Source organism: Zasmidium cellare (assembly GCF_010093935.1).
Source record: "Zasmidium cellare ATCC 36951 unplaced genomic scaffold M409scaffold_16, whole genome shotgun sequence".
Classification (NCBI taxonomy): domain Eukaryota; kingdom Fungi; phylum Ascomycota; class Dothideomycetes; order Mycosphaerellales; family Mycosphaerellaceae; genus Zasmidium; species Zasmidium cellare.
Genome location: NW_022986960.1, coordinates 430374 through 447410, shown reverse-complemented (window position 1 = coordinate 447410; position 17037 = coordinate 430374). Strand labels below are relative to the sequence as shown.

At 53.1% G+C, this 17037-nt stretch overlaps 6 protein-coding genes across 6 annotated transcripts; 2 read left to right on the top strand and 4 right to left on the bottom strand.

The window, feature by feature from the left end:
• Window positions 1-755: 755 nt before the first annotated feature.
• On the top strand, window positions 756-2887 carry M409DRAFT_66226 (uncharacterized protein; the record flags this gene model as incomplete). Its single annotated transcript, XM_033816847.1, has 8 exons — window positions 756-972; window positions 1036-1132; window positions 1182-1303; window positions 1358-1885; window positions 1941-2120; window positions 2177-2333; window positions 2399-2750; window positions 2813-2887. The coding sequence occupies 8 exons, from the start codon at window positions 756-758 to the stop codon at window positions 2885-2887; spliced, it is 1728 nt and encodes a 575-aa protein (XP_033668082.1).
• Window positions 2888-3027: 140 nt separating this feature from the next.
• M409DRAFT_22621 (uncharacterized protein) lies at window positions 3028-4769 on the bottom strand (the record flags this gene model as incomplete). The annotated part of the gene is made up of 4 exons (XM_033806418.1): window positions 3028-3220; window positions 3277-3520; window positions 3579-4438; window positions 4510-4769. 4 exons carry the CDS (start codon window positions 4767-4769, stop codon window positions 3028-3030), a joined length of 1557 nt encoding a protein of 518 aa, XP_033668081.1.
• A 710-nt stretch (window positions 4770-5479) lies between these two features.
• M409DRAFT_22620 (uncharacterized protein) lies at window positions 5480-7012 on the bottom strand (the record flags this gene model as incomplete). Its single annotated transcript, XM_033806417.1, has 2 exons — window positions 5480-5510; window positions 5574-7012. The coding sequence occupies 2 exons, from the start codon at window positions 7010-7012 to the stop codon at window positions 5480-5482; spliced, it is 1470 nt and encodes a 489-aa protein (XP_033668080.1).
• A 2113-nt stretch (window positions 7013-9125) lies between these two features.
• On the top strand, window positions 9126-10759 carry M409DRAFT_66224 (uncharacterized protein; the record flags this gene model as incomplete). The annotated part of the gene is made up of 6 exons (XM_033816846.1): window positions 9126-9192; window positions 9247-9330; window positions 9371-9590; window positions 9640-9777; window positions 9832-10054; window positions 10109-10759. 6 exons carry the CDS (start codon window positions 9126-9128, stop codon window positions 10757-10759), a joined length of 1383 nt encoding a protein of 460 aa, XP_033668079.1.
• Window positions 10760-11176: 417 nt separating this feature from the next.
• On the bottom strand, window positions 11177-13387 carry M409DRAFT_66223 (uncharacterized protein; the record flags this gene model as incomplete). Its single annotated transcript, XM_033816845.1, has 8 exons — window positions 11177-11451; window positions 11512-11891; window positions 11945-12116; window positions 12170-12249; window positions 12307-12493; window positions 12544-12673; window positions 12728-13111; window positions 13247-13387. 8 exons carry the CDS (start codon window positions 13385-13387, stop codon window positions 11177-11179), a joined length of 1749 nt encoding a protein of 582 aa, XP_033668078.1.
• Window positions 13388-14409: 1022 nt separating this feature from the next.
• Window positions 14410-16559, bottom strand: M409DRAFT_22617 (uncharacterized protein; the record flags this gene model as incomplete). The annotated part of the gene is made up of 4 exons (XM_033806416.1): window positions 14410-15150; window positions 15250-15647; window positions 15693-16032; window positions 16125-16559. The coding sequence occupies 4 exons, from the start codon at window positions 16557-16559 to the stop codon at window positions 14410-14412; spliced, it is 1914 nt and encodes a 637-aa protein (XP_033668077.1).
• Window positions 16560-17037: the final 478 nt, after the last annotated feature.

The following is a 17037-nucleotide window of genomic DNA, read 5'->3' as shown; positions in this document are numbered from 1 at the left end:
CAACAGGGATCCCGTCAAACGCCACGTCCTGCAGAATTCAGCCGCTTCAGCAGCCTGCACAATCAGCGCCTTTGACCGGCAGTCATTATCCCATGAAAGCGAAGAAAACGCCTCAGGATCGCCTCAGCGCTACGCTGTTATGCAACCTACACGCAAAGAAATGACATGGAATCCCTATCATCGTGTGCGCCCCTCGGCCACGATCGCGTGCCCCGACTGCTTCCAAGACGCCCGATTGCTTCACTGTGGGGGTGTAGCGGCGTGGCAGGGCAACACTATGCTTGGCAAGAGAGATTCTCTTCACATGGTGATAGTCGATACAACAGAAAAGTAGGACTTACGTCCGGATAGCTCGCTTGTCCTGGCCTGGCCGAACCCAATGATACCAAGTTTGTCATCGTTCGACATTCTCACTAGCCTTCTACCAGGCGAATGCACCATCTCTATAGCCATCTTGGCATGTAGCTGCAACGCACACCCGCGCCTAGAACGAACAGAACCAGGGTGCCACGCCACAATCAAAGTCTTGGATCTCTCCAAGCTCGGTCACCCAGGCCCTTGGGAAAAGCTGGTCGCCAGGCGGGCGGTCTTATCAATGACCCAAGCCCTGGGCGAAGGACATGGATAAGTGTACGACTTCGCCTTAGCTCATTTTTTCGCATTTTCTTGTTCAGCTTCACGTTGCCTTGGTTTCTCTTATTGCCCTGTGGTACAGGGTGTCAAGAGTATCTCCTCTGAGAAGACGGGAAGCCAGTATGGACATGTTCAAGAGCAGAGCGCCGTTCAAGCGCAACGATACTGGCGATATCGGGACAGCGAGTGTAAAAGAGTATGGCGTGAGCAATGAGAAGGAGCTTCCAGCCTACGACAATGAGGTCGCCGAGCGTCGTGGTTCAGTTGCATCGTACAACATCAGTGGTATCCACGACGAGACGCACAGGAAGCTGAAGCCGCGCCATATCCAGCTGATCGGTATTGGAACGCCTTGGAAATATATCCATTGATCGTGAGCGATGTCTGACAAGCTTTTGCTAGGTATTGGTGGCACTATTGGTACTGCGTTGTATGTCCAGATAGGACGTGGCCTGATGAACGGTGGTCCTGGAAGTCTCTTCATTGCTTTCACTTTCTGGTCAGTCTACATCGCGTCTCCATGCGAAATCCAACTCACAACTGTGCAGGTGCTCTGTCGTTCTCGCTGTGACAATGTGCATGGCTGAGATGGTGACATATCTGCCAATCTCGTCGCCCTTTATTCGGTTCGCTGGACGATACGTCGATGAGGCCTTCGGATTCGCCGCCGGTATCTTGATCGCTGCAAATCTCTATGATGTTTTTAACTAACGTGAGCCCACAGGATGGAACTTCTTCGTCTTCGAAGCAATCCTCGTACCCTTCGAAATCACCGCCTGCAACGTCATCATCCACTACTGGTCAGACGTGTTACCAACAGGAGCCACAGTGGCCATCGTTCTCGTCCTCTACGGCGTGATCAACCTCGTCAACGTGAAATGGTACGGCGAGGTCGAATTCTGGGCAGCGCTCGGCAAAGTCTTGCTCATCATTGGCTTGATCTTCTTCACGTTCGTGGTCATGCTCGGCGGCAACCCACTAGGCGACCGATTTGGATTTAGGTATTGGAAAAACCCAGGAAGCTTCAAGCCCCTCTACTATGATGGCAATCTTGGCTACTTCTTGGGGTTCTTGCAATGCCTGATTCAGGCGTCCTTCGCGATTGCTGGACCAGATTATGTCTCCATGGCTGCTGGTGAAGCTGAGAACCCACGGACTGTCATGCCAAAGGCTTTCAATGCCGTATTTTACCGACTCACGGCATTCTTCGTCCTAGGTGCTCTCTGCGTTGGCATCCTCGTGCCGTACAACGGTGAGCATCGCAAGAATGGACGACGGAAGTTCTTTACTGACTTTCTGTTGTCTAGACCCCGAAATGATGGCAGCATTCACAAACGATGAACCTGGTGCCGCGGCCTCCCCATATGTCGTTGCCATGAACCGGCTCCGAATTGGGGTACTTCCGCACATCGTGAACGCCCTAGTCCTTGCATCCGCGTTCTCGGCCGGCAACAGCTACATGTATTGTGCATCTCGTTCGCTGTTTGGTCAGTTCGAATCCAGATCTCATTTCATTTGGGGTCTTTGCTGACGTTAGGTACAGGAATGGCCCTCGAGGGCAAGGCGCCCAAGATCTTCACCAAGACCAACAGCATTGGTGTGCCGTACAACTGCGTGATCGCTGTCCTGGCCATCTGCTTGCTAGCTTTCTTGCAAGTCAGCGCCGGGTCCGCGAAGGTTCTGGGCTGGTTCGTGAACTTGTGAGTATCATGAATAACCCTGTATCGTGGGAACTGTCTCGTACTGACACCGAATTCTCATCCAGGATCACGGCCTCGCAGCTCATCAACTTCAGCTTCATGTGCTTCACGTTCCTGATGTGGATGCGTGCTTTGAAAGCACAAGGCATCGATCGCAGGAGTCTGCCTTATCGATCCATCGGTCAGCCGTACGTGGCATACTACGGACTTATCTGGACGGCGGTAATGGCCGTCGTAGGCGGCTACACCGTCTTCCTGCCTGGATCATGGGAAGCTTCGACATTCGTCTTTTCTTATTTCATGATCTTCCTGACGCCGGTGTTGTTCATTGGGTGGAAGGTCATCAAGAGGACGAAGTTCAGGCCTCTTGATCCTACGTCGGTGGATCTCAAGGGTGAGGTTGGTGAGATTGATGAGGTGAGTACAGATTCCTTCTTTTTCTGACAAATCCCGATCGTGTTTGCTGATCAGTATGGAAGTATACGCGGAATTTCGTACAACAGCCGTACAAGAACTTCTTCGATAAGTGGTTCAACAAGGTCTTTGGGGGTTGATCTGATGGCAGACCATAGGAGAGAGACTGTGTAAATATTTGGCAACGAGAAATGACTCTTGATGAAATCAGAACATACAAGTATACAGTCTTGTGATCAAACAGCCGCCCCGCGCTGGAGACCTTCCCGCGATATCCTCCTCAGCTTCCCATCACCGAGAGATCAACCTCCTCTTTCCGCCGTCTGATCTGTAGCTCGGCGGATGGGTTGAAGAGGACGTTCGCTTCAATCTCAAATGATCGACCAGGCTTCTTGCCAGGCACAAATTGCCAGTCGTACTTGAGCAACAGATGGCAGAGTGCAATCTTCATCTCATTGGCGACAAAAAATCTCCTACGAATGACTGTCAGTGCATCATCGTAATCAGGGCAGAATATATGTCGACTTACCCTGGGCAAGCGTGCGTCCCTAGACCGAACGCCATGAACTCAGGATTGACAGTGACGAACTGCCAATCATTTCCGCGATCCTTGTTCTCTCGTAGCTCCACGAATCGATATGGGTTGAAGGTGTAAGGGTCTGGGAAGAGCTCGGGGTCGAACATGCGTGTCTCGACTAGGAGGCGACTGCCTTTGGGGATTTTGGTGCCGTCCGAGAGGACGACCTCGTCGATGGCGTAGCGATTTAGATTTGCTGTTTGAATGTCAGCCATACCTGAGAAAATGTCTAACGAGGGTGGACTGGATCAAACCTCTAGGTCGATGTATCCTTTGAGACTCTTTCATCACGCTGTCGAGGAGCTTCAATTGATGTAGGGCGACCTTGGACCAGCCGTGCTCGCGCAACACGGCGATAATCTCCTCCCTCAGCGCTTGGATGATATCTCCGTGCTCAACTATATCCACTAGCAAGTGGGTCATTGCCTCCGTGGTTGTCTGAACAGCGGCCACGGAGAGAGACAGCTGTCCAGCGACCAAGTCGTAGTTCTTCCCCTTGGCCAGCTCGACCATCCAGCCGATGGCATCAGCGGTTTTGGGAGGCTTCTTCCCTGCCGCCAACGCCTGTTGAGCAGCTATCGTTCGTCGATCGACCTCTGCTGTGATGAGGCCCTTGGCGGTCTGGTACAACTCCCTCACTTTCGTGCAGCTTGGCATGAAGTATTGCATCACGCGTCTGGCGAAGACCGGTACGTTGCGTAGTTCTCTCGATGCGAGGAAGACACCAATCGAGTATTGGCTTGTGACGTCCAGCCACTGTCTGTTGCGGCAAAGCGGCTTTCCCAAGAATGTCCTTGAAGACATTCGAGCCACCAGCCCAATGACATGGTTCTTGACGTTGATGTTCTTCCATTGATCATCTTCACCAAAGATATCATGAACAGCGTCGGTCGCTTCTTCCACGAGATCGCCGGTGATCAGACCAAGGCTTTGAGTCAGCCTGATGCGGACGGTGTCTTGGATGAGAGTGTTGCTTTCATGCTCGAACACGACCTTGATGGCCTCGAAGCCAGGGTAGTGTGCGAAGAAGTCCTGCGCAAAGGCTCCATTGAGCGAGAGGCGGTTGTCGTTGCGCACTTCGTTCGCGAAACGGTTGGGAAGTATGATTCGATGTCTTGCCAAGTCAGTGGACGCTTTATTCAGAAGCAAGGCTGTATGGCCCTTAATCGCTTTAATTGTACGTACCCTGTACCGGTCGCGACCTGGAAAGGTTTGCCAGTGTACTTCTTGTAACCCTCTTCTAGAGTCTCGTTGCCCTTTGTGTACCAGCTGATCTTGGGCTTGAGGCCATCGACACTTAGGACCGGGAAGCCCGCAATTGGTCGGTCAGAAGTGAGGAATGTATAGACACCAGCCAGCAAAGATAGAACGCAAACGCCTATGACGACTTGGAGCGAGATTGGAATGCCATCGATAGAATTGCTGTCAAAGAGTAAGTGCGCCATGATCGCGTGTGGGAAAAAGAAGTCCTTCAGTCAGCAATGCAAAACTCACATCGATAGGAACCTGAGACTCAAATACTACAAAGCTGCCTTCGTTCTACCGTTCTTTCGTACAAGTCGGGGATTCTGCCAGGCCGATCGTAGTATGTCATCCGCCTGGCTCAGCAAGCATTCGCTTCATCCGTCAGAAATCATGTCAAACGACAGACCAGTCACCTCAGCTGGACTGTCTTGCGCCGAAGGAAGCTTACGCCCATGGTCGTGCTGACTGGTGCCAGGTTGTTCGGTCATTGGCCATTGATCAGCTCTTCCATGTTGCTTCGTGCCCTAGATGGAGGAACCTACGCTATAGGGAACTAGGTGCTCCTTGTTAGATCCGAGACGTACCAAAGTCTGCCGGATGGACGGGTCCAACGGGGCCTGTACCAGATCATCAGTCGACATCGATGTAAACGGAATGACTTGCGGTCTAATGAAAGCTAGGCCGGTGTTGAATCAATTCACCCATTGATATACATTAATCTAGTCGTGAATTGAACCTCTTTCAGAGGTCCGTCCGTCTGCTAATAGAAGCGAATGCTTCTGCTCATATCTATAAATGATCATGCTGCTTCGTGAAGATAGAGTAATCGACCGCCGAATTCAAACGCCGCGCGAAGTCCCAGTGCAAAACAATGCCAACAGGCTTTGGCTCTTTCATTCGATGCGGTTATTTACTGCGTAGGGCAGACGGTGGAGATGATCCTAGCTGTTTGTGAGTAAATGCGTTCCCTTGAGCGGGCCGAGGACTTAGGGCGGAGTACTTACGTCGTGGGGATCACGGTCGTGATGGTGGCCAAGGAGTCATCCCGGCCAAGGAGGTTCAGCTGGGTGCTGGTTGAAGTCGCGTATGCCGTTGCGGTCTCCGTGTAAGTGGTTGTGGAGTACGTAGTGTAAGTAGTTGATCCAGTGTAAACAGTGGACGTTTCGGAGTCTGGGTGTCTCTTGGCGATCGCATCGGCACCGTGCAAGAATGCCGCCCGCTCCTTGACGAAAGCCCGCTTGAGCTCCTCATCAATGGCGCGACCCTCAATGATAGCCTTCCTGAACTTTGCAGACGCGGGAAGTTGGGTGGCTCGAGGCTTCAGGTCGTCGAGAACGGTCTCAACTGCGCCAATGAGGCCAGCGACCAAGTTGTCGAGCTCAGTGCCAAGGATAGACGGTACAATCTTGGCCAATGGATCAGGAGCATAGTGCCACGACTTGCTCGCGGTGGCAGTTGGCGATGCTGAAGCAGATGCTGGGGCAGAGCTACTCGCGGTGCAGGAGCTGCCGCTCTGGGTCAGGATCGATGTAACAGCAGAGAAGGATGTGACAGTTGCTGTGCCGTCAGAGCCAGTGGTGGTCCCGCCAATTGGAATTGAGACAGAAACTCCCAATGAAGCGCTGCTAGATCCACTCGTCGATGATCCAGAAGCATAGGAGTCCGATGAGTATGAAGAGCTCGAGGCGTACGTCGAAGAGGCGGAATCACTCCCGTAGTAGGTCGAAGACGAGTAGGAAGATGATGAAGTGGCGTACGTCGACGAGGCAGAGTCGGTCGAGTAGTATGACGAAGATCCGGAGTATGTTGATGAGGCAGAATCGGTCGAGTAGTAAGACGACGAAGAGTCGTACGAGGACGAGCCAGAGTAGGAGGAGGAAGTGCTAGGCGAGGAGCTAGTCTCGGAGCTGGTGCTGTTGCTGCTGCCACCGACAAGAGTGGTCGTGTAAGCGGCGATGCTGGTCGAGGTGGAGGTCGTTGTCACAGTGGTGGACACGGTGTTCGTGACAGTCGGGCCATCGGTAGAGACTGTTGCTTGTGGCTGGCCAACGGAGAGACTGAAATCGCGCTGGTATGCAATTGGAGTCCCATTGCCGTTGTTGCTGACGATGAGCAGCGACCAGTCCCCGTCATAAAGCGTACTGCTGGTCCAGTTGCTGCATGTCACTAGCATGTCGGTGTTGCTGGGCTGCATGCTTGATTCGGAGCACTCGCTCTGGTCACCGTTTGGATCGACAATCACATTGTGGGCTGTATCGTTCGTGCATCCGCTGAATTGCTGGAAAGCAGTGAATGTGTTGTTCAGGTTGATGTTCTGGAAGTAGCTTCCACCGTTCTCGTAGTCCACGCCATACGACTGGCAGGTGTTATTCGAAGAGTCGTCCGCGAAAGTAGTTTGGGCGAGCGCAAGGACAAGCGCAGCACAGGTCGAAACGAAGGCCATTGTGTATAACGAGTGTATGGCGATAGCGAACGAGATCGAGTGACTCAAACGGTACAGCACCGGGGTTGGCGTCGAGAAAATCACTAACGAGGACAAAAGGACCTCACCAGGCGGGCGCTGTCCAGCAGGTATATCGCATGGCCACGACATCCGGTTGTTCGGCGTTAACGCGTTGCCGTCAGCGACTTGTCCCTTTCGGTACAAATGCCTCCAAAGAGGCTGCCGCAAGTAGCGTCAACGGTGCAGATCGCTCTATCAATTCTCGCGGCCGTTGGAGACGACTTCGTACTTTGCGGCCCCAACAACAAAGGTCCGACTCCTAGCGCTTCCTGCAACGCATCATCGAGGAGGATGTGCTTCGAATTGTGCTCAATACTGCTCACTAGCCGGAATCAACGTCAATTTCCTCCTGAGTCCTTCTCTCACGGCTGCGGGTCTATCTCGAGGCCATCACTGCCCTTATACCAGAGCAGGACTTCGCTCAGTATTGGAGACCAGCATCCGCGGTGTCTGGATTTTGGAGCTTCGTCCCTGACGCTTCCGTTGATGGCGAATATCATCGTTGTGATGGCGGCGGCTCATGGTATCGCCCGTGGAGGAAGAGGTGTAGTTGAAAGCTTGGCCCGAACAGCCGAAGTTCAACGGCGTCCGGCTGAACTTAAACCCTTTTTCCTGCTATTTTTCACACTTCATAATAGTGATCTACACTCACAACATGTGGCGGACATCACATAGGGCTGCTCGGTCGCTGCTTGCCGGCCGCCGCACTGTTTGATGATCGTCTTGTCGCATCCGATGCCGAAACCAGACGCGCCAAACAGTTCGTGGAAGCACATGGCTCGATGATCGCGGTCGATCTCGCGGCGGGCGACAAGAGCGGTTCCATGGTGATGAGCCGGGTTCGAGACTTTCGACAGCTTGTCCCTCCTTTTCTACAAGAGCCGGCCTGCACAACTCATTATGACTTTGTTGATTATGGGAGGAACATGTGATGAGATTCTGTTCCCGGCCACAGATCCTCCCGGCCGCCATCGACAAGGCATGTTTCAGATGGCCACGCGTCCGACTGGAATGCCGCAGCCACTCGTAAAGGAGATTTAATGAATGAAACGTCCACTGGGCCGAGTGCCGGGCATGTTCCTTTGCTGAACGAACGACGATAAGGCTTCACAGGATGACGGCATTGACAACCACTACGACCGCTTGCATGAATGTTGCAAAACAGTTCGACTGTCCTTCGTATCACACGTTCGCCCCGACAAATCGGTGGCTATGGAGATGGAAATGGAAGCAGCGAAGACAAATCAGAACCACGAATACTCCCTGGCGGACGCGCCCAAGTCTTGAACTATACAGCTGTCGGCGAGTGCTACATACCGGTATCTGCAGGTCTGGCGTTAGGACCAGGGCAGAGTCACGACTCTGAGTGTTATGAACTGATGCTCGACCACTACTACGAAGGTCACTCAAGGTTGTGAGAGTGTTCCATTGGAAGACTTCTCGGATTGCTCTGCTCGACTTTTGCAGCCACCACGTACAACTACTGCACTGATCGACATGCTTCTGGTCTCGGCCCTCAAATCCGTGGCCCAGGACCACACAGCACCCTCACGAATCATGTTCGTCCGTCGATGTTGATATCGTAGCTTCTCAATTATGTGCGTCAACCCGGGAAGTCCGAGAAAAGATCGCTCGAGCATCACGACCACCACCGGACTCGTCGACCTTTGTGCAACCACTGCAATGCACAATGTCGTTCAGGCACGATAATCGTCCCTCTCCTTGCTTCTCGATGGACAAGAGCTCGATGAGATGCTTCCATGTCAAACGGTGAGGTCATGGTTCAAGAGCTTTTAAGAATGACGGCAATCCCAAAACGTCAGTTGAGGTAAGTTCAACTCTGCTTGTTCCCCAACAATGTCACAGCACTGTTCGATAGACGAGAAGAGCGACGTGGAGGCATTGGAAAAGGTCTCCACCCGGCAGCAAGATGAGAATAGCCTGGACGTCCCAAACGTAAGCACTAGTGTATCCGGAGGCAATCAACAAATTGACTGACCTCACGAATCTCGAACAGAGCTCTCGGTGTAGTGATGCTGAAACCAAGCGGATCATGAGAAGAGTCGACTGGAGACTGCTGCCTCTGTTGTCACTGTTTTATCTCCTATCTTTCCTTGATCGTGAGTACTGGTTCTGACATTCAGATGCATACAATCTTGTTGAAAGCTCCGTAGGTACCAACATCGCCAACGCCAAAGTCGCCGGAATGAACCACGACCTACACCTTACAGGTGCTCAGTACAATATGGCCCTGACAGGTATAATATGCAACAGACGACTATCAGCACTGAAGACTAGTCTTCTTCTTCCCCTATTTCCGCTTCGAAGTGCAATCGAACATCGTCTTGAAGCTCGTAAAGCCATCACTATGGATTTCCTTCCTCATGCTCTGCTGGGGCGTAGTCATGACTTGTCAGGGGCTGGTTCAAAGCTACGGGCAACTCATTGCAACACGCGTGCTGCTTGGATTTTTTGAGTCGGGGTTCTTTCCCGCTGCCTCGTACCTCCTTACAACATGGTATGTCTAAGTGCTCAAATCGTGCTGATCCTGAAGCTGAAGGTTCTAGGTACTGTCGTTTCGAAGTCCAGACCAGGCTGGCAATCTTCTTCAGCGCCGCGTCCGCTGCCAGCGCCTTCTCTGGTCTACTTGCCTTTGGCATACAGCATATGGATGGAGCGGGAGGGTACGCTGGATGGCGATGGATGTATGCCAAAACTCCACCAACACTTTCTCCCAAGACTCTCTGACGATACATTAGCTTTATACTGGAGGGCATTTTCACAGTCGTCGCTGGATCAGGGTTGTACTGGCTCCCAGCCGACTCTCCACAGACAGCCAGCTTTCTAAAGCCATGGGAAGCCGAAGCGATCAACCGCCGCCTCGAGCAGGACAGTGGGACGGGCTCAGGCAGCATAGGCACGGACGATAAATTCAGCTGGAAAACATTCCGATCAGCATTCTTCGAGTGGAAGATCTGGGTCGTAGGTGCCCCTCCATCACCCCTCATCGTCTCCCATGTAACACGCTCTTCATAGGCCGTAATAGTCTGGGGAGGAAACTGCATCCCCCTCTTCGGATTCACCTTCATGGCACCAACAATCGTCCACGACCTAGGCTACAGCGCCGCCAACGCGCAACTCCTCACCGTACCCGTCTACACCCTCGGCGTCATCTCCACCGTCGTCTTCTCCTGGCTCTCCGACCGCCGTCGAACACGCTGGATCTTCATCGTCATCCCCTACACCATCGCAGCCGTCGGCTTTCTAGGCCTCCTAGCCGTCCCTCAACCTCGCTTCCCGGGCTCGACGTACGCATTGCTTTTCTTCATCCCAGCGGGGAAATATCCAGGCCTGATAGGCATTCTCAGCTGGATCGGGAACAACCTCGCCCCCAGCCGGAAACGCGCCATAGGCATGGGTTTGCTCATCTCAATCGGCAATACGGGAGGTCTGATAGGAAGCAATATCTTCCAAGAACATCAGGCGCCGAACTATTGGTTGGGGTATGGGTTCTGTTCAGGGATCTTGTTGGCGGCGATTGCGAGTACGATTGTGCTCAAGTGGGCTTATGAGAGGGAGAATAGGAAGAGGGAGGGGTGGACGGAAGAGGATGTAAGGGGTAAATTTACGGATGGGGAGTCGGCGGACATGGGGAATAAGAGTCCGTTGTATCGGTATGTTGTGTAGATGTGGGTGTTGCAGTGCTCAAACTCAGGCTTGTGAACAGCGTTTTCGAGCCGACATCGCTCGTACGGGACAGCGGTTTCTTCTGAAGAAAGGGGGAAAGCCACTGACGAAGGGGAGGCAAACTTTCACGACAAAGGATAGCGCTAGAAATTCACAGACACCACCATGACCATATTCCAACGCCATGCTCACTTTATCGCCTGCTCTCTGGACAGTACGGGATCGGATGTGTAGCTCTTGATCAGGTAATGAAAGAGGAAACTCCATGTGATATGAGTAGGGGTATATTTTGCATGAGCGAGGGTATTCATCAACTAACAGACATTAAGTAGAATACATCAAGTACCGTTGCGAGGTATCATCTGAGCAGCAGCAGCGCCGAGGCTGTGACCCGGCAGAACGTCGAGCATCTCCGATCTAGACCGTCTCCTTGTTCAGACCCTCGTTGCCAGGTGCAACTGGAGCAGTGAATCCAGGACCGTCATCGAGCTTCTCGTTGTGCAGATCGGTCTCGCCGCTCTCCTTGGGGAAGCCATTCGTGTTGCCGTTGACTGGAGCGCGAGAGATCTCGCTGTCTGGCAGCGGGGCGTCGTGGACTCCTGCTTCGGTGCGGATGCGGGCGATTTCCTCTGGTGGTGGTGCGATCCACTTGGAGGAGTTCCAGGGGAGGACGCCGGAGATGTACATGGTATCTAGGTGAACGGGTTAGCAAGGCTGTGAAGAATCAGGCTGGGTAGGGATGAGTGGCATACCAATCTCCTCAAGCGTGCGGCCCTGTCCCTCAATAACGAAGAAGTACACAATCAGACCACCTAGGAAGTTACACGCCGCAAAGACATATCCCAGACGGAAGTCGATGTCGGACGTGATGAAGGGCGTGAAGAAGGCGATGAGGAAGTTCCAGAGCCAGTTGCTCGCGGTCGAGAGGGCCATGCCCTTGGCTCGGTAGCGGGATGGGTACAGCTCGCCGCAGATGGTCCAGATCATAGGGCCCCATGTCGTCGCGAAGCCGAAGATGAAGAGCGCGGCGATGACAATCATGGCGGTTGCGGCGCCTTCGGTGTTGTTGGGCGTTTGGCGGTCGAGGGAGAAGTGGCCTACTGAGGCGAAGATTAAAAACATGATGAACATCCTGTACAAGCGTTAGCATACCCCGTTGTCATCGTGACGATGGCTAAGACATACCAAGCGCTACCAATGATCAGAGACTTGCGACGGCCGTAGTGCTCAACAATGTAGAGCCCGTAGAACGTCGTGCCGAAGTTGATGCCGTTGAGAATCATCTGCGTCACGAAGGAGTTGTTGATGCCAGTTCCTTGGAAGATGACAGTTCCGTAGTAGAAAAAGTAGTTGGCGCCTATTACACTCGTCAGCACCGCTGTGCCTCCGTGTCAAGAGGGCGCAACTTACCAGTAAGCTGCTGGAACATCTGGATCAAGACACCGAGCATGATGCGGTATGCCATCTTGGGGGCAGAGAACATGTGGATCCTACTCGCCCGTCAGCTGATCATCCCTTCAAAGTAGGATGTTCCTCTTAATGCTTACCATTCCTGAACCACAGTGCCCTTATTCTCTTCGGCTCGAAGCTTCTGCTCAATCTCCTCCAATTCCACGTGAATGGTGTAGTGGTTTGCCGGAGCGCCGTAGACTCTCATCATCGTAGCCTTGGCCTTTTCGATATTGCCTCTTCGGTATTCAAAACGGGGCGTTTCTGGGAAGAGGAGGATGCCGACTGGAATTCGTTAGTCAAGTGAAGGTGTGGTGGCTGATTGTTGGACTTACCGCCCAGAATGACGGCCCAGACGAAACCAATGCCGATTGGGATCTGCCAGGAGGCCTCCTTGTACCGCTGGTGCTCGTACGTAGCAAAGTTGAAGACTGCCGCTAGGAAGATACCAAAGGTAATGAACAGCTGGATTGAATCAGCGATTGCTAGCACAAGCCATCTCCCAATGTAGATACTAACCTGGTAGCAAGAAATCAAAGCACCACGGATATGACGCGGACCCGTCTCAGCCTGATACATAGGCACAAGCAGCGAAAGCGCTCCTACGCCAAGACCAGCCACCCAACGACCCATCATGATCTGAACCCAGTCACGGGTCGACGAGATCTGGACGATGAGGCCAACGGAGAAGATGATGCTCCACAAAGTGATGGAGTATCTTCTGCCGATCCAGTCTGCAATGGGTCCACCGGTAAGGGCGCCGATGAGTGTACCGATTGATAGCATGCCAACGATGAGACCGGAGCGGACATTGCTGAAGTAGTATTCACCGTTGTCGTGACGCTGGCCGAAACGTTCCAGGAAGTCTGGCATGGCCAGGAATCCGGAGATCTGACCGGTGTCCTGCTGGTTGTTAGTATGGAGGCGGATGTGCTCGAGATATGGCGAGACCTACGTAACCGAAGACTGTTTTTGTTGTTAGTCACCAGTCAATCACATATTCAAAGGTTCGGACTTACTGAAACCACCCATCGAGACCAACACAGCCATGAAGAACGAAGCCCATGTTACACGACGCAATGGCGAGTAGTCGAGATCCGTCAACGACTTCCTGGCCTCGGTCGAAGCATCGTGGCTCGGATTGTAGGCATCGTAACGCACATGGGTGGTGAAGCCCATCCCCAGCGGCTTCTTGCCCGACCCCTGGCCACGATTGGCATTGTTCTTCCAGAACGCATAAGACATGACTCCCAAGACCCTGCGGGGGGAGAGAGAGGATGGAACAGGGAAAGCAGAGATAGTTCGCTCAGGAACAAGAAGGCGGAAGCAAGGTAAGGTTCGCACAGCGTGTCGAGGGCAAAGGCTCTTATAGAAGAAAAAAGCCTATCGGGCGGTCTTTTTGGCCCCCCTCCTCACTCCCCTCCATCCTCTTACAGCTGTTTCTCGCCCTCTCCAAATCCCCTCGCCGCAGAGGAATACGCCCATGCAGCAAACCCAGACGTGCCACGTGAAAGGAGCGTGCCTAGGCGATGTAACTACGGATATGGGCGGGAGGTGAGGAGAACCAGGACGGCGGCTTGCTATTGGCAATCGTATCCTAAACCATGTGGTTGTTTCGGTGTCAGTGTCAGCACGAGGCCGCTCATCAGCTCGCGTGATGTGAAGAGATGAATGCAGCGGTGATTGGGTCTGACTGCGTCGATGGTTGTGAGATGCAATCCTCTACCAGCTCCCCCATGTTGGGATGTGGTACTCTTCTTGGCAGTGCCTCAATCTTGTTATCTCGAGTCGTTCTATTCACTGCTTCAAGCTCTTTTTCCTCATTGATATCGAGATGCAGATGCATTTCGCCATCCCTTCCTAAGGCGGCCTCGCGGGATTCCAAGGGCGTGTCCTGATTAGTTAACGCAGTCCGGAACACTCGGAACGTGAGCTGCTTCCATGCTCCGTGTCAGCGTGAACAATCATCACCGGACACCGGTGACGCAACGTCGACAATCGCGTTCGGACAACTGGAAATGCGTTTGGATGAAAGGCACGTAAGCTTTGCGGGACTTTGGTGTCCACCCGGGAGGAGTGAAGTTGGCCCATGGGGATGTGAAGTTTGAAGGTGTGTTGGTCTGGGGCAGCAAGTTGCTGACAATTGTGTCCGTGCGTCATGCGTACTCCTTCGAGCGGTGCAGTCAAGGCGACGATCCCGATCACACGTTTTCATGTGCCAAAGTCTTGCGCTGTTGCTTGGCCAGTCTTGTGCTTGCCAGCTTCGGAGATACATGGTGCTGCCAGAGCCGTCGTGCTTCTTTTTCAGGGCGACGGAACCCAAGCATCAGAATTCCGACCACAAGTGCAAGAGGAATCGATGCCGCCCAGAAGACCCAGAAGTGCTCGCGTCCTGGGAGATAAGTGTCAGACATACTAAGCATACTGGCAATGAGCGTCAGCGGGAAGATGATCGCCGCGAAAAGGCTTAACCTCAAGCTCTGCTCTCCGTCCTGGATGCTCTTGAATGCCGCTCGAAGACTTGCGACCTCGTTTGCGATGGCCGTCAGATCATCGACGCGCTCTCTCAAAGGACCCAGTCGTGATGCGATAGTGAGAAAGTCCTCTTGAGCATTCCGAAGCGCGGGTGGTAAATCTTCATTGATGGCTTGATGTACCTTGACACCAACTCGCTCCATGTTGAGTGTGAGTGCTCGATCAAACCGGCTCAATTGACGTCGCATGTAGTTGATGTCCTTGGTGGCGAGGGAGACTTGCGCAAGCTCGGCCTTCCATTCTTTTAGAGATGGTCTGGATTCGAAGACGGCCTCGTGGTCATCAGCAAACCACTCCCCGTTGCCGACTCCATAGGCGATGAGATCAATCTGGTGAGCCCAGTGGTGAGCGATGAAGTTGAGCATGTAAAATGCCGAGTTTACTGGCGTGTCCAGGGTCTTGGCATTCTGGTCATGGTCAGCCGAAGTGAAGGATGCACAGGATGTATCTTATGAGTCGCCACATCAAGGTGCGCTCTAAGAGTCCATGGAGATGGGAACACTTACCAGACGAGGTTGTTTGCACTTCGTCATATGGAATAGCAGCTCATCCAGCGGCGACGCAGTGTGGCGGTGGTTCTCCATCAACGCCAAATTCGCGACGCCAATATCATTTGTCAATGATGGCCTGACGAGCGACACACAACCTCCGTGATATGGAGTACTGTTGTGACGGACTTCGTGAATCTGTCCAGGCGCGACGTTCCAGCCTCGAGAAGCCCAAAGATCTTTTCTGGTCTTGTACGGATTCGGGTCTTCCAACATCAGGCACGAGGCGGTGCATATTGGACTGGGCTTGCCTTCAAGGGTCACTTGCTTTTCGGACTTGTCTCGAGGATGTTTTTGGCCGTTGTGCAGCGCGCAGTCAGCACAGGAGTCCATGGGAGGGTCAACGAGGATAAGTGCTAAAGAAGTTCACTCAGTCGTCCAGACTCGCGGGAAAGACTCACCATCCCAGCTACTGTTAGGCTCTAAGTTCTCATTGTCCTCCGAAGTCCAGAAGCTCATCGCACGCCTGACCAGGGCATGTCGCTTATCGGGCTCGACGCTGGGGAGGTCAACATCTCGCCATCGTTCGATCTTGCGTCGGTTGACTGCATGCGTCATCTGGTTCTTGTCCGTTCGCACCGAGTCCTCATCATCCAGCGTGCGGATCTCATAATAGCGAAGGGTGAAGAGCGTCTTGGGTGAGCGCAGAGATGCCAGGGAACGGAAGGGAACTGATTGAGAGTCTGTCGAGTTCCAGGTATTTGTCTGTTCAGAAAATATGACAGGATTGATCCGGAGTTCCTTGGACATGTGTCAGCGAGCGCGTTCCTCTCGAGCACAGCGCTGCGCTGGCTGCACGTAAGATCATGCGTTTTGCCGGCCTTGCAACTCACCTGTCCAAGTATGTCCACCATGGGCGGATCCATATCCTCGAGGATGAACAGACGCCTTCTAGGGCTTGACACCCCATTCTCATCCGCCTCTGCGTTTTCGCCATTGGGGCTCGCGTAGTCGTCTGATGTCTTTGTAAAATACTTTTTGAGGTCCTCTGCCGAGTAAAAGACTTCGTGGTCTGCGTCGTCACCTTTGAAGGTGATGATGGCACATCTTCCGGGGGAGCCGCCGTGCAATCCTGAGTCGGAGTAACGTTTGGCTACGAGGCGTCTGCCCTCGTCTTGTTGGTTTCGGAGCTTGTTTAGAAGAGACTTGAGCGCTGGGTAAGCAGATTGAAGCCTCTCCAAGCGTTGCAGATATGGAAAGTCCTTCAGAGGAAGAGAGGCGGAATTGCTCCTTGGAGTTAGTGTGGAGGATGAAGTGAAGCTCTCCATGGCGGTATCACTACAACGGGTGTTCTTGACCGACACTACCTCTTCACAACTTGAATCTCAAGGAAGAATGTGCGATGTTGACGAACATCACACTCTTCAGAGTTACTAGCCTTTCATCAACGGCTGAGGCCGCCCTAGGCGTCGCTTGAGGGGCGAAGTCGAGGATGGCTGAAGCCCATGCACATAGCTGAGGTTTAGTCTCATGCAGTGATCGCCATGGCACGAGGGGCTGCAAGAGGAAGACAGGTGATCATGCCGCATCTTCATTTCTCTTGAAAGAAGCGCTATGGCAGGAATGAAACTTCGAAGCGTTGTTCATCGACGGATTTCGTTCGTCAAAGTGGGACGGGGGCATCTACGCAAAGACTCCATGGTGTCGAGCTCGGTTAGTGCTATTCAGATTCAAGAGCTTGGGAAGCTCTTGAACGTCCCAATCAAAGATACTCGTCCACACTTGCGGTCGAAAGTAGACGCTTTC